Source organism: Mytilus edulis, chromosome 2 (genome assembly GCF_963676685.1).
Source record: "Mytilus edulis chromosome 2, xbMytEdul2.2, whole genome shotgun sequence".
Taxonomy (NCBI): Eukaryota; Metazoa; Mollusca; class Bivalvia; order Mytilida; family Mytilidae; genus Mytilus; species Mytilus edulis.
The window spans coordinates 23,631,000-23,652,794 of record NC_092345.1 but is presented as its reverse complement, the minus strand read 5'-3'; the positions used below and the strand labels follow the sequence as shown (position 1 = coordinate 23,652,794).

Sequence of the window (21,795 nt, the reverse complement as noted above, 5' to 3'; positions counted from 1 at the left end):
GATGGACCAACATTTTGTCGCAGGGGCATAGAAAATATTACAGAATTGTTTACATGGTTGACTGATCAATTAAAGATTGATTTAAAAAGAAATCAACCCATCTCAACCTCTTAAGAAACTTGTCAAAAATAGATATCTTAAGAAAGAATAGGTAAACAAACAAACATTAAAACAAGCATAAGAACTTTTTTAATAATTTTAATCGTCCATTTTGTTTTCAGATGGTGGCATTGTCTCATGAAAGAATCTTGAATAAATGTGTCCCATTCTGTGGATATCTTTATGTAGTATAGATCTAACACAGACTGTATGGCGTGGTTCACAAACTGGAAAATACAGAAACATATAAATTGTCATACACAGTATATAAAGAACATTTTTTTTATTAAAGATTTTGATATCAAATACATATTTATGTCTACAAATTTTCCTGAAATTGTAAAAATTTATCTCACATTTTTGTCCACTCTGAAAAAAAAATCATTAATATCTGTCAGAATTAAAATCCATGCTCAGATGGTTAAAAATAAATTCAAAGAATCAATCAAAAGGAAAAGAGAGCCAGAAAATACCAAAGGCATAGGCAAACTCATTAGTTGGAAACAAACTGACAATACAATGGAAAAACATAACACAAAAATACCATCAAAAGGAAGTGACTGCAAGAAAAAAGTAGACTATTTAACATTGGCAATAAGTTAACATTGGTCACTACCAATTTATTTTATTTCTGACGGAAAGTTGTCTCATTGGCAATCATACCATATCTCCTCATCTTTATAAGAATATTCCATTTTAATAACTAACCTCTTTTGTTGACTTCTTCTGGATCTTCAGTTGGAGGATTTTCCTGCAACAAACATAAATATTTCTCATTTTCAATAGAACAAAATCCCATGACTTTATATCAGTCTTCCTTAAGAACATTCATTATTTCTATGAAAGTTTGTGGCGGACATGAGCAGAAATTAAAACACTAAGTTGAAATCATATTTTTACACTACTGTAAGAAGATGTCCATCAGATGTATTATTGTTTTATCGCTATTTAACAAAATTTTCCTTTGATCTTGCTGACTGATAATTTCCTTTCTCAGCAGAGTCGAGTGAAACGAAAAATTATAGCTAGAAACTTAGGGAGCACATGCCTGTTGTAAATGAAATTTACAACGTCGTCATAGGTAAAATAGAAACAAACAGATTATCATTTGTCATCTCAACTTGGTTGCTTTTCTAACTTTTGCCTTACCGGCTCAAGCATAAAGAGCAATCTGGTTGAGATGATCACCGATAATCTATAAATAAATGTTGATTTACAATAAGGAAGAGAAGCAATCAAGATAACAGTACCCTGTTATCTGACTGAAAAGTAGACAAATATCTGACAGATAATTCTTACAACTAATAAACAAATATTCAACATTTAATATTTTCCTGCAACTTGTGATTATTTACATCTTTAAAACAGCAAATAAATTGATACATGTTGGAATACTGTAACATCAGAAATTATTGCATGCATTTATTATTGCGATTTTTTCATTTAAGACTTGCTTGCAATTTTAATTTTTACGATTTTGAGAAACATTGTTTAATTCATATAAAATATTTCAAAATGCGAGTTTAAATAATTGCGTTTACAATTCTGTCACATTTTTCGCAATAAAAAAAAAACTCGCATTAATTTCTGAACTTACAGTACTTCTGCCTCCTACTTGTCAGATAATTATATGTTATTTAAAGGTAAAGTCAAAGGACTCATTGCTTTTGAGTAATTCTTGTTACCTTTATGTATTTCCACATTTCCACCAAAAGTAAATATGCTTCATAAGAGGTCACCAAGGGGAATAACTCTGATATAAACTTGAGTGGTGTTGGTAAGAGTCGACTCTGTAAAAGAAACAAGGTTAACGAAGATGTCATATATGTTATAAAAGTACTGTATTATTTATTGCTCAAGATAATTTGTTTTAGCAAATAATCAATATGATGCATAAATTCATAGGGGGTAGGAAATTAAAAAAATTTTTATGGCTGTACTTTTGATTACAAATCAATTGCAACTGATCATAAAAAAGATTTAAATTCTAAATAAAATTGAATTCTAGAAAAAGTTATGGATGATGCTGTGCATCTGTCCAGACTGAACAGGACATCATGATTGTTACCTAATAATATAGTTATAACAGTTCTGAGTGCTATGAATGCAATACATAACAAGCCTAAGTCTCACTCCTATTACTAGCTATGTATAAGTGATACAAAATTTGATTTATTAATTTACTGATTGCAACTATCTAATTCTTACTTATTAAATTATAATCACACTAAAACAAAATACCCTAAATTGTACACATTACCAACTACTGTGAATTCATTAATATTTGTTGGATACCAATTTTCATGGATTTCAAGGGTAAAGAGGAACCACGAATTCAAATGTTCAACCAAATGCAAATTTTCTGAAGGAATGTATGCAGATAGTGCCAAGACCACAAAATTAAATATCCACATATATCCAGTTTTCCTCAAACCACATAAATTGGAACCCTATAACATAAATGAATCAACAGTATCTGTTTTTTGAAAGAAAAAAAACCTAAAACTTTACACAATGTTTAATTTCTGTATTTTTAAAGATTGTTATACCTTTGACAAACACCTAACAAGTTTACAGCATGCCTCCATCTGCCTTGGTGAATGACTGGCCTGTTTCTGTCTACAACTTTCAAAGAAGTTCATTAGAGAAGCTGTGATGGATTTCAAAACAGGAGAACATCTACACATTGCCAGAGGACCTGAAAATACACAAAAAAATATCTAATGAAAATTAACATCTTGCTAGTTTCAGTTAGATTTTATACAAGAAACCTTTCATCTGATAATTTCTATAATAAATGGTCAAACTTAATCTATCTTAATAAAGGCATAATTAAAGAAAATATTAGAACACACTTCATCATTTAACAACTAATACATGAAAACCCTAGGTAGCCATGTAACCCTTGCTTAGAGACCACTGTAATATAGGGTTATTGCATGAATATTAGGAAATATTTTCCAGAGTAGAATTTTATATTGCATGAGCTTGCGAGTGCAATATATGTTCTACGAGGGACAATATTCTCCAATATTTATGCAATATCCCTTTTATTGTATAGCAATATAATATTTGAAACTAAAAATTGGTTTAAACTAAGATTTTGTCATTGATGACATCATGAATTTTGAAGATTTATTGCACTAGTGCAATATTGGAATTTATTGCACGCTAACTTTTGGTTATTTTCTGTGGGAAATATTATATTGCTATGCAATAAAAACATTTATTCACATTTTCGATTAAAAATACAATTTTTTTTTTATTAAGTGAGACAACAATTGTGAGCTGTATTTACTTACTTGATGAATATAAATCAAATACATCCCATAATACTTGGTTATCTTCAAATATCTTCCATACAAACAAATCTCTGAAAAATAATCATGGTTTACTGTTCAAATGTAATAGCCTTTAATTTTTCAGAATAGCATGATGACAAACACTTTTTCCAGTTGCAGTATAAATTGATTTATTCATATTCAGCAACTAGAAAAAGAAATCAACATGTTTATTTATTAGTCTCAAATTTGAAATCCCTATCTTTATGTATACCTATAGTAATTTATGACTTGGAATAAATTTTAATTAAATAAAGAATTAACAATGATATTATTTATATAACTATAAGTCATACTGTGTATACATTAAGGTGGTACCCAACACTTTCACTAACATTTATTTGGCTTTTTTAATTTTCATAAAATTTTGACAAAGTATTTACTTTGACTCTTTAACCAAAATATATAAATTTCAAAAATTTTGAACCAACCATTTTATCAGAAAAATTACACTGGTTATATAGCAGATTGACAAACACCAATTTTGATCATTGAGAAGCTTAATATTCCCTTTACAACACAACGTTATTTAAACGTTTGGCTGATTTTACAGAGTTATCTCCCTGTAGTGTTGGGTACCACCTTAATACACTGTGGATTCATTATTATTCGTTGGATACCAATTTTCGCGGATTCCATGAGTAAATGCTCAATGAATGACAAATTTTCTATGGGGCTTATATGCAGAGTTTTGCAAAACCACAAAATCAAATATCCATGAACATGTTATCCATGAAAATTGGTACAAATCAAAATACATGAATCCACAGTACATGGGGTACCAATTTACCTGTGAACATGTAAACATCATGTACAACACAACAGGCTTGTATAAACTTAAGCAATACACAATGTCAAATATCGTCAAAAAAAGAACTTTTCTCACAAGTATTTCTTTTAATTAAAAACAACAAATTTATGAAAATTAGAGAAGAGATGACTTGAAAAAAAACAGTGAAAATAAAAAAAATCGCATAAAACCTTTAAAAATATTTTTGCTGTGACAATACATATATGACCTATGATTATATTTGTTCAAAGTAATACCTTTCAACAGTTATTCTAATCGAGTCCTCTTCAGGCCAGAATCTATTGTTATACAATACATCTGGTGTAGCTAGCTCTGTGATCAGACTCCCAACCATTCTACATAACTCTGCTGATAATGTGGACCTTCTTTTTCTAACAGGGAACATGTTATCTGTTTCCATTGGTGTATGAACTTCCTCTGGGCCCTGGGCTGTCACTGAGCATGCTGCCAAAAGCTCCACTAAGCACTGTTTATTTCGTACAACTTGGGGCTGAAATAAAGAGGAAGGGTTAAAACTCAACTTTCTTGTAGTAGTGCCAGAACTTTGTATTAGTGATTGATCTTTTTAGAGTTTTGTAGCTAGAAAAAAACTCTTAATTTTGAACTACTTTCAATGTACTTCTATTGTCTAACCTTATATCAAATTTCTAGTACAAGATAATTGAAGTTTAATCTCGTGGTAAGTATTAAGTCTTAAGGTTTATTCTAACAAGAGGCTGTCACAACGACAGCAAACCGGATTTATTAACATTTATTTGTGTCCTGGCAATATCACAAGAACCATTACTGATGAATGGTGAAAGTGAAAATTGTCAATATCAAATTTGACCTCCATTTTGTCATCAGTATCAACATATTAAAATTTGAAAAGCTTAGATTGAATGGTTCATGAGTAAATGCAACAACCTGAATGGAAACGCCATTTTACGATCTTTCAAGAACCATAACTCCTGAACGGTAAATGTCAAAATCGACATTATTGAACTTGACCTCTATTTTGTCATCAGTAACAACATATTAAAATTTCAAAAGCTTTGGTTGAATGGTTCATGAGAAAATGCACGGACACGACGGGAAAAACCATTTTTCAATCTTTCAAGAACCATAACTCCTGAACGGTAAAAGTCAAAATCGTCATTATTGAACTTGACCTCCATTTTGTCATCAGTAACAGCAATTTAAATTTCGGAAGCTTTGGTAGAACAGTTCATGCATAAATGCACGGACACGACGGGAAAGTCCATTTTTCAATCTTTCAAGAACCATAACTCCTGAACGGTAAAAGTCAAATTCGTCATTATTGAACTTGACCTCCATTCTTTCATTAGTAACAACATATTAAAATTTGGGAAGCTTTGCTAGAACAGTTCATGCGTAAATGCAAGGACAACTCCATTTTTTCAATCTTTCAAGAACCATAACTCCTGAACGGTAAAAGTCAAAATCGCCATTATTGAACTTGACCTTCGTATAGTTGTCAGGAATAACATATTAAAATTTTAAAAGCTTTGGTTGAACGGTTCATGAGTTAATGCACAGACAACATTTGATTGCCGCCCGTCCGCCCAACAGCCCGCCCGGCCGCCCGCCGTACATCCCCAAATCAATAACCGACATTTTTGTCACAAAAATCCGGTTAAAAATCCTATTTCAATTTCAAGAAGTTTTCAAAGACATTTCACAACATTGGCTTTCAAAATCAAAGTGATGGAAATCACTCATGGAAAGATTAGATGATTCGTTTGAATTATTTCATAATAAGGTATGGTGGGGGGAAATGAACATAAATCAAGCACTTTTGCTGAAAATTGCATTAACATAGGTCATTAGAAGGAAACGTGCTTTTCCAGTAGGAGGACAAAATGAGCTCACATTAAATAATATGGGTCTCTTAATTTGCACAATTTTATCTAAAAAAAATATTTAAAAAAAGTGAACTAATCTAAATTTTTGATTAATTACAGATGATTATTGGAAATTTATCAAGTAAATTATAGGCCTTACTTGAATACCTTTTATATATTCATAGTTATATTCAAATTTCCTTTTTTTTCAAAGATCTTGTTAATCCATTAATCATTTATCTTTCAGATATAAGGAGTAGGCCTAGGGGCATTAAGGCCTTTATTTGGCCCAAAAAGTACTGCAAATTTAAAAGTTATCATACATATTTTTAAATTACTGAAACGTATCTTAGGTAAAAGGTATTCAGAAAAACAAAACAATTTTGGACATTGAACAAGTTACCATGGCAATAAATCATGACTTAATTTGCATATTTTGTAAAATTTCGTTATTTTCCTTGTTTTACATCAAATTTTTATATTTCAGTTTGAAAAGGTATGTGCGCAGCCAAGAAACAACTTTGAATTTGGTGAGATTTTGTCAATAGTTATAATAAAGCTTCTGTTAAATTATTTTGTTGTTTCTTGTCTGCGCACGATGTTTCCACAAACAGGAATAAAGATAGAAAACTGCATAAATTCTGTATTTTTCATCGTTTTTTGAAAACAGTACATATTATGATGTAATTGTGACGTCATCACATAAGAATCTTAATGTTTTTCATTTATATTTCTTGACCCTATGCATTTCTAAACATTATGTGCCAATTTGAAAAAGTTATCAAACATTTTATTTTCTTGGGCCAAAACCAGGCCTTAATGCCCCTACTCCTTCACAGAATCACTTTATGTAATGTAGATCAAAAGAAATGGGCAATAAATAAATCTATCATCCTTATATATGTTACAGTGAATTTGTATAATAAGGGATTATGTAGAATCCCTAAAATTTTCAGGGATAATGTATAATCACTGGTTAGTTTAGGGATCATATATAATCACTAAAACTTTCAGGGATTATGTATAATCACTAGAAAAAAACGTCAGGGATTATACAGAATAACTGAAATGATACTAAAATATATAACATATTGAAATATCTTAAAAGTTAACCTTATCATAATAATAACCTTAATATTGTAAAATGTTAGGCATAATTTATTAATAGGAAAGACACAAAAATATTGAAATGTTAAACACAAAATAATTAAATGATAAGCACAATATAATTAAATGATAAGCACAATATATATAGAATAATTGATGTTTTGTTTTTAATACTGATTTTATCAGTAATAATAACAAGCGAGCCCTTTTTGATATTGACTGCATTAGTATTAATAATATCAAGGGATAAGTTGATGAAGTCAGTATGAAAATATTAAATTGCATAATGATTATTTTTTTATTGTATTGTTTTAGCAATTGTTTTTAGGTTGAGAATATGAAATAAAATGAAATTGTCATTAAAACTATTTTTATGCGAACAGTTGTTTTGATAAATGTTATTGTTATGTATAATATTTTAATATTAAACATTTTATTTACAAACTAAATTTGGATGGCATCGACTATTACACATTTGCCTTGATTTTCTACAGGAATATCTATCAAATTCACATCTGTCTTACCACGATATCAACATTAAAAAAAAACCTCGTCCTCCCCATCAAATCAAATTTTACGGCACGTCTCAGAGAAATAGAGTTTACAGCACAAACATCTGAAGGAACAAATTGTACCAATGAAGGGAAATCAGCAACCTCAAAACTGATTTCTTGTATTAAAGATCCGTACAGGATTCCATGCTATATAGCAAGGCGATATCCTTCTTCAGTCTTTTCGTGAATATTGACCATTAGTTTTTTGGGATCTCCCTTTCCTGGAACCAAGGATTTGTATATTAAGACTATACAAATCCTTGCTGGAACCACTAGTGTTATTGGTTTGAGATATCATCTTTGAAGCTTTTAATTATTGATAATCCCTGAAATCATATTAGGGAATTTGTAGAATAATAATTAAAATTATCAGTGATTATTAAAATCACTGGTCATTTTCAGGGAATCTATATAATCACTAATGTTTTTAGTGATTCTACATAATCCCTAAAAAATCAGGGATTCTACATAATCCCTGATTATACAAATTCACTGTAACATATATATGAATGAATGAATAAATACTTTATTCTCTTAAAACAATTGTTACAGAGAACATATACATATTAACAATATACAAACTTATATAGCATGTGTGAATTACATATACATATATAAAGTGATACTAAGAAGTTCTAACCTGGAGGAACGACCTTCTCTTGGACGTTCTTAATAAATTTACATAGTTTTTCTAATACAATTACATTGTTGGAAGCAAATAGCTGTTCAAACTTATAAATGTTAACATTTTCGTGACAAAAAGGGGGAAGCAGATTTATTCTTTCATTGATAAAGTAGCTACATGTCATTATATAGTGGTATTCATCACCGATATCCATAGAGTCACACAGAGAGCACACTCTTTCGCTTCTTGGCAAATTGCGCCATCTCCCGGTCTCGACCGGTAATCTGTGACTACCACATCTAAATTTACAAAAGATGTACATATAATAGGGTGATAACTCTGAGATATATTTTTCAAAACAAAAATGAGTTTTAAATAATCTATAGCACAATGCCTTAGGAGACTTGAACATTTCTGAATACCAAAATTGTATAAATTGATCCTTAAGTTTCTGTTCAATACACTTTGAAATCCATAATGACGAAAAAACAGTTTGGTTTTGCCAAACATTTGACATACCACAATCATCTAAAATATTCTTTATAAACTTTAACCATTTAGATTCATAACCATAATCTGTGTAGTAAACATGTAACAATTTATATAATAAGGATGAACATTTTGTTTCATTTCCTCTAACAAGTCTACACCAGAAATTTATCATACATATCTTTATTTGTATCGATATCATAGGAAATATTCCTAGCTCACCATATACAATAAAGTTGGGTGTGGATTGCTTCAAGTGCAATATAATTTTAAAAAATCACGACTGAATACTTTCAAGAACATCTAAATTTTCAAAACCCCAAATTTCTGATCCATATAATATTACAGGTTCTACTAATTTTTTAAACAAATCAATTTGACATTCAATAGATAAGTTATTTCTTCTACATTTCTTCAATAATCCAAACATAGCTTTAGTTGCCTGTTCCTTTAGATACTTTCTTGTAGACAAGAATGATCCACTTTTACAAAAGAATATACCAAGATATTTATAATCTTTAACTATTTCAAGCTCATTATTATTCAAATAAAATTTTGTGTGTTTTGACATCCTGCCTTTTGAAAAAACTAAAACTTTAGTTTTCTATACATTTACTTTAAGTTTCCACATGAGACAATATTGTGAAAAATTATCAAGCATAAGTTGCAGATCTTCAACCGATTCTGCTAATAAAATGGTGTCATCTGCATATAAAAGCAAAAATATTTTTAAATACACTGTAAGTTCGTTTTCAGCATCTTTGCTGATAGATTCTAAACCTTTAATATCTTTTGTTTCTAAATATGATTGCAAAGCATTTAAATATAGTGAAAATAATACAGGCGATAAATTTTCTCCCTGTCTTACTCCAATTTCAGAGAAAAAGATCTCCGAAGTTTCATTGTTATGTTTAATACATGATTTTACATTTTCATACATATTTTGTATAATTCTTAAAAATTTGCCAGTAATATTTGTATGAACAAGCTTAAAAAATAATGAGTTACGGTGAACAAAGTCAAATGCTTTTTCTAAATCGACAAATGCACAGTGTAGCTTTTTCTTTCTGAGAGAGAGTAATTCAAATAATGCATACAATGCAAATATGTGATCATTTGTTGAGTAACCATGCCTAAAACCAGCTTGGTTTTCATGTAATAATTTATTTTCTTCTATAAAAATATTTAATCTATCATTCAAAATGGATGTAAAAACTTTTCCTAAACAAGATAACAATGTAATAGGTCTATAATTTTTAGGATTCATCTTGTCTCCTTTGTTTTTGTATACTGGTATCATGTGACCTATAAGCCATGCTTCAGGCAAAATACCTGAATCAAAAACTAAGTTAAATAATTGAACATAAATATCTATCATACTATCCAAAGAAGAACAAATATATTCGTTAATTATTTTATCTTCTCCTGGTGCTTTATTATTTTTGGCATTTTTTACAGCTTTTTTTATCTCATCTTTAGTAATTTTCCCATTTAAAATGTCATTGGAGTTTTCTGGATCCATGTTATTTTGTATACTAAAATCTTCTCTTTTGTCATGCTTGTTTTTATTCAGATCTTTAAAAAAATGGAATAATGTTTCCAGAGAAATTTTTGATTTCTCTCTTTTTCTATCTTGATTAACATGATTAAGGATTTTCTTTCGAATTTTTTACTCTCATATATTTCATCTTTTTACGCATATCACGATTAAATCTTACTGGAATGTTTCTATCACATTCGTTTTGATGAATACATTCAGGCCTTATCTCTCCTAAAACAAGTGAGAGTGGCGAATGAATATCTGAGTACAGTTTGCTAAATTCTAGTACTTCAAAATGTTTTACAAATTTCAATAAATGAGCTGTGCTCAAGGCATCATCTACTACACTCAAGTTTTTGCTGGTTGATTTCCCAGCTTTGTCATTTGCAATTCTGCCATTGTATATAAATACATTATTATTTTTACAAAAATCTACAAGTTTTCTCCCAAAATTATTGACAACTAAATCAGGACTATTTCTATGTTTTTGAATACACAATTCGTCTAAAATTTTAGTATCAGTAAGTTCTGTGATATCTATAACATTATTGACAAAATAATCTTCTGTATCATTATCTTCTATATAATCTCTTAAATTTCCCGTTCGAGCATTAAAATCTCCAACTAAACAAATCAGGTTTGTATTTTCATTAAATTTATGAAATTCTCTTTCAATATCATTAAATGCCTCAACCGACGAGTATGAACTATTTTCAGGTGGTACATAAACAATACCAAATATAACATTTTCCGGTGAATCAAAAACTTTTTTATCGATACTGAACCAAAGTACAAATTGACAGTCGGTTGCAATTGGTTTGATAAAACTTTCCAAATAACTTTTATACCCAAGGGCAATACCACCTGATTTGTTAATAAATTTCTTTCGATTTTTATGATGAAATATGAAGTCATTACATTGTATTTCATCAAGGTCATCTAATTTAGTTTCTGTTAAACATAGAATGTCATAATTATTTAACAGTGATTCAAATTCTGGATATAACAATTTCTGTTTAATGCCGCATACATTTGAAGATAAAAGACAAATGTTATTATAATCTTTATGTACAGTATGAGTTTTTTCATTGCACGAGAGGTCGTCAGTTCCACTAGAGTAGTCACGTTTACTACGATCAGCTGATCCTCCATGGTTCACCTATTTATGATCTGGTCGTGAATGTCCATCCTGGGGTCTTCTTTGGGTCTTCTTAGGTTTAGCCCCTTGCTGTTCATACGTCTGTTGTGTATTACGTTTTCTATTTGTCGGTTGTTCGTTTTCGTCGTCTGGGATTATAAACTCGATACCATCTATAAAAAGTTTGTCTCGTTTAAAATACGCCTTTTTCCGTTGATGTTTAGCTTCTTTAAAGTAAGGCCATAGTACTTTGCGCCTGTCATTTATTTCTTTCGGGTATTGTTCACTTATCCCGTACTTTGTTCCTTTTAACTCTTTGGCTGATTTTCGAACTATTTCACGATCTTTAAATGTTTTAAATCTACAGACTATCGGTCTCATATTTTTGTCGGATTTCCCGAACCGGTGAGCACGTTGGAATTCAACTGGACTTTCTATTTTTAAACTGGTTTTCATAAAGTTTATGAGTATTTGTTCCGTTTCTTCACTTTCTTCTTCAGGGTTTGTTTGAGGTATTCCAGAGAATACAAGATTTTCCCGCATAGAGCGGGTCTGTAAATCAATATGACGTTCTTTAAGGTCTTCAAGATCCGTGCAGAAATGTGTTATATTTGAACTCACATCTTAATAACATTGTTTAATTTCTTTTATATCTTTCTTAACTGTATCGTGTTCTTGCTTACTGGTCTCATATTTTGTATTTAGAAATTCTAAACTCTGTTCAATTTCGACGACTCGTTTGGTTACATTGTCAACGTTTGACACCAGTGTATTTAATGTTGAATGAAACTTGCTCATTTTATCGGAGAGCGAATCGAGAACGCTCATCTTTTGGAACATTTGGTCGACTTTCTGTATTAAGTTATCGATTTTGTTTGTTTCTGACGCTTGGTTCATCGTTGACTGCATTATTGGTTGTATATACGGATTTGTCAGTCCTTGTGGGGTACACGGATAGAGACCTGCCATTGGTGATATTTGGCTGAAATTCGGATTTTGCATATTTTGCATATTTTGGAAATGTTGAAAATTAGGTGCTGGTAAAACAGGAGAGTCACAATTTGGATTATAAGTGTTCATTTTTGCTGTTTTAACATTGTCATTTTTCGCTACTTCTTTATTACAGGTCTCATTGTTTACATTTTTTTTTACCTTTATCAACAGTGTGAGTAGTTTTCTGTTTTATTTTACTAGGTTTCTCACCACTTGAGTTTTGTCCTTTTGAATTCTTCCTTTTTCTTCCATTTTTTTCACTCTTTTTGGAATTCATCAGTTGTAATGTTCATAAAACATAGTCAGTTTCACAAATTTGTTGCAAGTTAAATCCCAAATCACAATATTTTTATCAAAAATTTTCACAACTCAAAAAGACGTCTTCCATTGTTCACACATGCGCAGTTTCATCAAACATCTAATATATATACATTTGTGTATTCAATTATGAGGTCAAGTTATTGTATATTAAGTCTTACATAATTATACAGATCCTGCAATACACAAGACTGAGGTTGATAAGTAATGCAGTCAATTTGATTGACAGTTAAAGAGGTGGGGCATTGTAATTAAAGGTCAGTGATATTGTTGGCTTTTTTCAAAACTACCTCTACCCTTTTTTATTGGGAAAATATGCGTCATTTGTATCAAATTGGGAAATTTATAACAAACCTTGAATTTGACTGGAACTTCAATTTGCAGATCCCCTTTCAAGAGGTAAACCCTCATTTGAAATAAGAGCCCTTATTGTCAGTGATGATACATAAATAGACCCTTAAATCTGTACATAGATTAATTTTTAGGCATGAAAAATGTTTAAATGAGTGTTTTTCAGTTTGTATTCATGCACAATTACTACTTAACTGCACTGTTTGGGAAAAAAGTTGTCTTTTGGGGAATAATTTTAAGCCATTTTTTTTTCAAATTGGGATTCTTCTCCAGGGGAAAAAGCCTTTATTCTCCAAGAATTTTAGGCAAACAATATCACTGTGGTCTACCTTGTCTCTGATTGTTTAGTGACAATGACAGTTGTCAATCATACTAGCTTTGTATCAATACCCAATTACCTAATCAAAATGTTTTTAAAAAAAGCCTGCACATCAAAACACCTTAATGACATACATTAAATATTCTGCTCCAATAATATACCAATTTCTTTCAGTTTGTATGTGTATTATTTGCACACACATGAGAACCATAGGTAACTATATTTCAGTATGAATACATTTAGTAACAGTAGCTAACCTGTAGTGTTGTTAGGGAGGCAGGTGCTTTAGTAAAGATTTAAAACAAGTTCTAATCTTTCCAAAAATGAGCTTTATTTTAGCATGTTCCTGATAAAGGTTATTTTTTACCTGCTTTAAAACCTGCACATGAGTCCTTGGTTTCAGACCTTTTCCTATAACACCAGCATGGAATACACTAGAGTGTGACCTTGGCAAGGTCAATGATAAACCATGTTTCATGTTTTCTTCCTTCAGTTTAGTATAGGTATCTTTCTCTGATGCCAAAGAGGATGGATCTATCTTACCACCAAATAAAACTGAAATTTCCTGAAATTGAAATTAGTAGAAAAGTGTGGTTAATTCTCAAATTTATTTTTAAAAATAAATATGACCTAAATTTCTTAGCAATCTTTTTATTTTGTTTATAACATGATTATATATGATTATAAGTGTTGAAGTCCGTACATTGACCTATAATGGTTTACTTTTATAAATTGTTATTTGGATGGAGAGTTGTCTTATTGGCACTCATACCACATCTTCTTATATCTAATTATACAATTTAATATGGTTATATGGAAAGTCACTCTCTGATATCTGTAGGAATGTGCTTATGCTTACTTAAAAAATAATTTGATTTTTTTTACATTTTGTAAACATCTATCATGTCTATAACTAGATAATAATCAACAATCATTCTACAAGGTTGATGGGTTGTTATGAAAAACAATACAGTACACTTTAAATATATTAAATATACTAAAAATTGTACAGCACCAAAATTGGAAAAGAAAAAAAAATGAATATAAATATCAATTATAAGTAAATAATTTGGATAACAGATATCCTACATTAGTATAAATATAAAAACTCTGTTGTGAATGAATAAATATGACTCCTTGGTTTGTGGTCATATATTATATCAAATCATATGTGCAGTAGGTATAAAAATTCCATGCAGGATTTGTATAAAAGCAATAAATTAAGCAAAAGTCACTTCTTAGTTATTTTTTTTAGCACTTATGAATTTCATCAAATACTGTACAAAGGTTAGATAATCCTTGAAATATTAAATGGTTATCTCCCATTTTTCCTATCTCATTTGCATGCACTGACTGTTTCTTATTCCTTAATGCTGTATTTTATACATCTGCATTCAAATCTAAATTACCTTTGTAAACAAAGCTTCAATAAAAAATCTTAATATGGTGGTCTGCACATAGGAACTATTGATTAACTGTTTCATACACTGTTTACACACTGTTACCATCTCAAATGCAGTCTTTGAATCTAGGAAAGAATACAAATCTAGTAATGATTCAACTTTGAAATGTGTACAAAATTATCTAAGTATGAATATAAAAATGATTTGATTTTTCAAAAACCAACACATCTTAAATTAACTATTGTTATACAGAGGCTAATTATTAAACAGGGATAGATATTTTTGAAACTTGTTTACATTTGAAAAAATATTATTAATATCAATAATTTTTCTGTATCAAAGTGTACAATTATTGCCATAATTAGTCTATCAGACAGACTATTTATTTCTTAGGTAAGTTTAACTAATTCTAATTATGACACTGCTGAGCAAAAAATGTACCCTGAAAAATGGCTGTATCTGTTTACTATATGCAATCCAGATTTTAGCCATATAATACACAAGAGGAGCCCCATGTAGATCCGCGCAGAATCTGCTTACTGATCTGAAATCAACCAAGGTTTTTAGTAGGATTTGTGTTGTTCAGTCTTTAGTTTTCATGTAGTGATGTGTAGACTGTGCTTTGTCTTTTGCCTCTCAGGGACCTTAGGTTTGATTCACTATTTGGTATTTTATACCTCATTTTTGTTTCTAGACTGATCTGATATTTCTACTGTTACATTAATTACCTTCTATTTCTAATATCCTGAAGAACAATTCTGACAGGGATGAACACAATGTAAGAGTTACAGGGCTTGACAGTACTTTTGGGAGTTTTACTATATTGATGATTTTAAGCATTGTTATAGCAATCTTTGTATCACTGTTTGAAAGTAAAGGAAGGAATGATTCCCATTGCTGATGTATACAGTACTGATATAGTGATCTGTAAAAAAAAATTACAGATTTATTTATATAGTTCCTATATTGGTTCTCTTCTATGTCATTGAGTCTTTGGTGGAGAGTTTGTGTCATTGGCAATCATACCACATCTTCCTTTTTTTTTAATATTATATATAATATTTTAAAGACAGAAAACTTCGATAATTCTGGTTTTTATCTACGTTCTTATTTTTTCTCATAAAAAGTATGTATCAGCTATTCAACTAGTTGAACTGCAATAATGATGATGACATCATTAAGGCAATAACATACAGAATAACACATTTTTAAAGATATCAAAAGAAAAACATTCATGCTTTCCTAAAATTTATTAGACAAAGAAAATAAGATTATATCATAATAAAATGTTATGTATATATTTTTTCTTTTAAGGTTTTCTGTGTAAATCATTTAAATATTACATTAAAGAAAACATTTTCTATTCATATGAAAACAGACCTATATTCTTTGGCTACATGTGATGTACTCTCCCATTGGACAAGACACAACAAGTTGCCAAGCAACTGCTTAACATTATCCATTTGTTGTGTGTTTAACATATCAACAAGTCTGTGTATTGTACAGGGCAAAACATCCCCAAGTTTGACTTCTACTGTGCTCTGTAAGTCCAGGCATCTAGATAGCTACAAAAAATGTACGAAGGATAATTGAAGCTACAAAAAATGTACAAAGGATAATTGAAGCTACAAAAAATGTACAAAGGATAATTGAAGCTACAAAAAATGTACAAAGGATAACTGAAGCTACAAAAAATGTACAAAGGATAATTGAAGCTACAAAAAATGTACAAAAATGTACAAAGGATAACTGAAGCTACAAAAAATGTACAAAGGATAATTGAAGCTACAAAAAATGTACAAAGGATAACTGAAGCTAAAAAAAATGTACAAAGGATAATTGAAGCTAAAAAAAATGTACAAAGGATAACTGAAGCTAAAATAAATGTACAAAGGATAATTGAAGCTACAAAAAATGTACAAAGGATAATTGAAGCTAAAAAAATGTACAAAGGATAATTGAAGCTACAAAAAATGTACAAAGGATAATTGAAGCTACAAAAAATGTACAAAGGATAAGTCAAAGAAACACACAAGGAGCTCACACCCTCTAAACACATCTGATTCAAACAGGGCTTTTCATGTGCCTCTTCTTGTTAAACCTTTAGTTTGCTGTGAAGTGTATTATGGATTGTCGTTTATCTATTTTTTTTCTACCCGCCAAGTAGACAGCATATCTGCATTGACATGAATCATCATTGATACAGGGTTGAAGTCATAAAACTATGCTCAGTGCTTGGAGCACAAAAATCATGCTCGAAAAATGAAAACCAGCATTTTGATTGGTTGATTTTGGAGTATGAGTACAAAAAACTGACTCAAAAGTTTTATGACTTCCAAGGCATGGTCATAATTATAAATTAACTGTTTAATCTTTTTTTTTATTTTTCGAAACAGTAAGATTTTTATCCCAGGAATATACAACCGTAGCTGTATTTGGAAAAACCTGAATGCTTTTTAACCTCATTTTGTTTTTGGCATTTAACTTTTAAGATTTGAGCATCACTGATTAGTCTTTTTAGAACAAATGGATGTCTGGTGTACTTAATTTGAATATTGGAATCTATGGTGAGTTTGTTTATCTCTCTATGACTTCTGGTTTAAGATTTCTTCATTCTTATTTGTCTCTCTTTAATAGAGCATTTCAGTGTATAGACAAAACATGTAAAACAATAGACTTTATATAATACCAATAATTCTATTTTATCCTGATTAAAAATACAATTATTGAAAGTTCTTCAGGGAAAATTTAGAAATAATTAAATATATACTAGAACTAGACCGTTGGTTTTCCCGTTTGAATGGTTTTACACTAATAATTTTGGGGCCTTTATAGCTTGTTGTTCGGTGTGAGCCACGGCTCCGTGTTAAAATCCATACATTGACCTATAATGGTTTCCTTTTATAAATTGTTATTTGGATGGAGTGTTGTCTCATTGGCACTCACACCACATCTTCCTATATCTATTTGTGTAACTGCGACTTTAATAGACAGATAATGAAAAAATAAAATAAAAAAATAAAAAAGACCTAATGAAAAAGAGATTTTTGAGTGATTGTTTTTATTTATTTACCTGTCTAAAGTTAGTGGCTTCAGATATTATACAGACTAGTATTTCTGATGTGCATTCCTCCCCACTGTATAATGCTACATAAGATAACAACTTCATCAGCCACAGTGATCTGAAAAATAACATAAAAGATAAATAATGATAAGATTATTCAGGACATCAACATGTCATTAAAATGATGACTGTTTACTCTTTTAAAAACCATTATCATTACCGTTATAGCAAAGAAAGTCATAGTGAGGCAACAAAGTTTAATACTAAAACTAACAACATCACGTCAGTCATAAAAAAAATTGAAATCTTCACCCATTTTCTTCCTTATTTGAAAATCAAGAGTGGGAAAATTTGAAACATGCATTAATCCATTTGGTTTACCAAAACATATTTCTATTCTGAATTCTATTTCTAAATGTTCAAATATATGCCCAGCTAAAATCAGTTAGTAAATTCATCCACATTAAAGGAAAAATGGGATGGGTTACAACATTTTTCTTCAGTTACTCTGAAACCTTTTGAAGAAAGTTCTTCATATGGTAGGATAATAATAAGCTTACATAAAATAAAAAATGTGCATACTTTTTAAAATTCGTAATTAATATTTCTGATTGGCTAGGGTAACCACTGTTTGAAACCAATTTACAGTTTACATAAAAAATATGGAAGAATGCTCTCATACAGATTACAGTCCACATCAGTTTGACACTATAAATCTCCCAAGCAAGATATCAAAATAGTATGAATCAAAAGCACATGGGTATGAATAACAAGCATATTGAGCACAGAGTTAATATAGATTAAAACACAATCTGAGCTAGAAATACTAGGGTTGTTGCTTTTAAGATTCTTACGCTAGTTGCAAATTATATTTCTAATAAAAGTAATGAACATAAAATATAAACCATGAACTTAACTAAAAAAAAGAACTTGTTAAATGACTATAAAGGGTGGCTGGAGACACAGCGCTTTTGATTTTTGTCTTCTAATAAAGTCAGTTTTGGTGTAAATAGGACTAGTACATTTTCAAATTAAAATGAAGTCCAAAACAATGATATATTATTGCAACAGTTTGTGCTTTGATCATTTTTGAAAGTTTAGTCATGTTTTTTCATACCAATGTGTGCCGATTCTTAAATTTTAGATATCATTCACAGTCCACATTTTCTGTCACAAAATCATTGTATAAATAAAAATATTCGTAAAAGATTCTGCAGAATAATGTGTCTTACCTGCTATTGCTGTTTTCAGAATAAAAGTGTAATGTTTACTGCCTAAAAGTTTATTATCAGCAAAATATTTAATTTTTTCTTCAGATGCTATTACTAATTATGAAGAAGCTTGTGTCCAAGTTTCATCAAATTCCATGCAGGTTTGATAAAATTATTGATGTCTTAAAAATTCAGTCTAAAACTTTCAATATAAACTGCCAAATAATAAGTCTATTTAAAATTAAAGGGGTACTAGCTGGGAGATATATAAAAAATCTAAGATATTATTTTTTTTTGCTCAATCATTAATGAAATGCAAATAGTGAAATAATAATTCGCTTTTAGCAGCCAATATGGTTTAATTTCGTCAAAATAAGCTAAAAGACATTGATTATGAATTATTCACTTGCAAGTGAATAATTTGACCTCATTGAATCCATATTCATGTAAACTTCAATTTAACCCCTTAGCTTGAGATGGATAACAAGTGAATTGTATGTGGAAAGTTATTTAAAGGAAAAGAATGTCAACATTGAAAGTGAAACAAAGGTAAACCATTTGATTGACCGATTCGATCCACAGAAAATCATTTTTATACAAGTAAAAATGTTAATAAACATTTATTTTTCATCTATAATATGAAATTTAATAGACCTAGAATAATCCAACAGTAATAGTTTGCTTAGTCTATTTATATCTACATTTATGTTTACATCGCTTATATGGTCATCAGATGACTTTAGAGGTCAACTCGATAATTAATTAGATGACGACTAGACTAAAATACACACAAAGAGAAGCTATGTATTTCAATGCCGAGGCCCTGTCAATTGTTTATTTTACTCTTTTAATAGTTTGGATAAATGTTTTACATTGTTATAAATCAAATATGAGAAATTGATTAAAATTGGTGAACATGAATTTGATAGCTAGTGGGAAATAAAAACATTTTCAAATTTTTCTCTGGTTACGATTCTTATAGAAAAGTTTCACACAATTTCATGAATGGTTGACAAGATCGATGATGTTTAAAAAAGACTTTTACAGATAAAACCTAATCGTTGATGGCAGTATTGATGGAATGCAGGTAAGTCATGTCTGACCTGTTGACCAGGTTGGACATTCTTAATCTTTCAATTATTCAAACAAGCAAATTTCTTTAAATTTTTTATTTAATTCATTGAAATAGATCATTTTTTTTCATTTCAAATAATCCCTTAAATATAACAGTAATATTATTTACTAAGCATCCTCATAATCAGTTATCTAACATTCACATGTATATATCAAGGTTTAAATGACACATGCCAACATATGAACTTTGAGGCTTAAATTAAAATATTGTTTGTTTGCCCTTTACCGACCGACCCTATCAATTCGTTCCGCCTGAAAATCTTTTATTTGTATTTACCAGCAAGATTTTATTTTATTTTATTTTTTCGTTCCTACCAAAAATCTTATATTTGTATTTCCCGCTCAAAACTTTTTTACCGGAATCCTCGGGTTTTATCTTTACGTATAAGGTCCAGTCCGTTTGGTATCACCTGAGCGTTTGACATGAACACTTGCATTTGAAGTTTCAAAGCATTTGTTTGAAATCGATGTTGAACGCTTTCTGAAATCATGATATGAAGTACGTTACTCTGTACCTTTTTAAAAACTTAAAGAGCAGGGTTCATTTACAAAAAAGTTCGTTTGATACAAAAGTATTTACGTGTGTACAAACTAATTTGTAAACGGACGTTGTATTCTATGTAGGGATGGCCTTTTGTGATCCGCATATCAGAATGATTATGTTAACGATGCCGCTAAATTATTTATATCTGACATGAACCAAAAGTGACAAAACCCTGTAAAGTGGAGAATATCTGGCAGTAAAATCGCCAAGTTTTCCATACAGATCATTTATAAATGTGATGCAAAATACGTGACAATTGAGTTTTAAGTCTTATTGCATTTTTATTGGAAAAAAAGGCACACACGAAATTTGTAACACTCTAGGGACTTTTTCTACTAGTAATTTATGTCTGCCCGGACATTATCTTACCAGTACAAAGTTATCTCTTATATATTTTTTTTCAAAACTAATAGTCCCAGCGGAAAACTTATTTGCAAAAACAAACGGACAAAAAAATGACATTATGCAGATTTTGTATCTATAAAATAAAATATTTTACCTACCTGCCTACCCATGACAAATAATATACCGAGCCAAGTTATTTTTTGGGGGAAAAAAATAAAATATTTTACCTACCTACCTACCCTGTTTCAAAACATAGGGTCGGAAAAGGGCAAACAAACAATATTTTAATTTAGGCCTGAACTTAGAACAGGAATGTTAAATGCACAATCCAATACTTACATCATGCCATCACTTTGTAACAGCATCCTGGTCAACTCTTTAACCTTTGGTGTAAGTGAGGCCAGAAAGGGGACTTCCACCATTCCATTATTCTGTCTGTGATACACAGCACTTTGTACTTCTCTTAACAGCTGATCCTATAATTACAACATACTGTAATGTATTTACTGTTCATGAAATTGCGTTTACAAAGCTTATATAACATCAATATGGAATTTTGTATATT

General features: G+C 30.0%; 1 protein-coding gene across 1 annotated transcript in view; it reads right to left on the bottom strand.

Moving 5' to 3' along the window:
- The window catches only part of LOC139511764 (integrator complex subunit 5-like), a 37,546-nt gene continuing 15,751 nt past the window's right edge, over positions 1 to 21,795 (bottom strand). Inside the window, exons 11-22 of the mRNA XM_071298815.1 lie at positions 21,570 to 21,706; positions 18,006 to 18,114; positions 16,313 to 16,497; positions 15,661 to 15,857; positions 14,939 to 15,057; positions 13,897 to 14,094; positions 4,488 to 4,741; positions 3,402 to 3,472; positions 2,649 to 2,797; positions 1,785 to 1,889; positions 808 to 850; positions 1 to 326 (exon numbers count right to left, since the gene is read on the bottom strand). Of these exons, the coding sequence (XP_071154916.1) occupies positions 199 to 326; positions 808 to 850; positions 1,785 to 1,889; positions 2,649 to 2,797; positions 3,402 to 3,472; positions 4,488 to 4,741; positions 13,897 to 14,094; positions 14,939 to 15,057; positions 15,661 to 15,857; positions 16,313 to 16,497; positions 18,006 to 18,114; positions 21,570 to 21,706 (1,695 nt within the window). The 3' untranslated portion in view covers positions 1 to 198. The remainder of the gene's footprint in view (positions 327 to 807; positions 851 to 1,784; positions 1,890 to 2,648; positions 2,798 to 3,401; positions 3,473 to 4,487; positions 4,742 to 13,896; positions 14,095 to 14,938; positions 15,058 to 15,660; positions 15,858 to 16,312; positions 16,498 to 18,005; positions 18,115 to 21,569; positions 21,707 to 21,795) is intronic.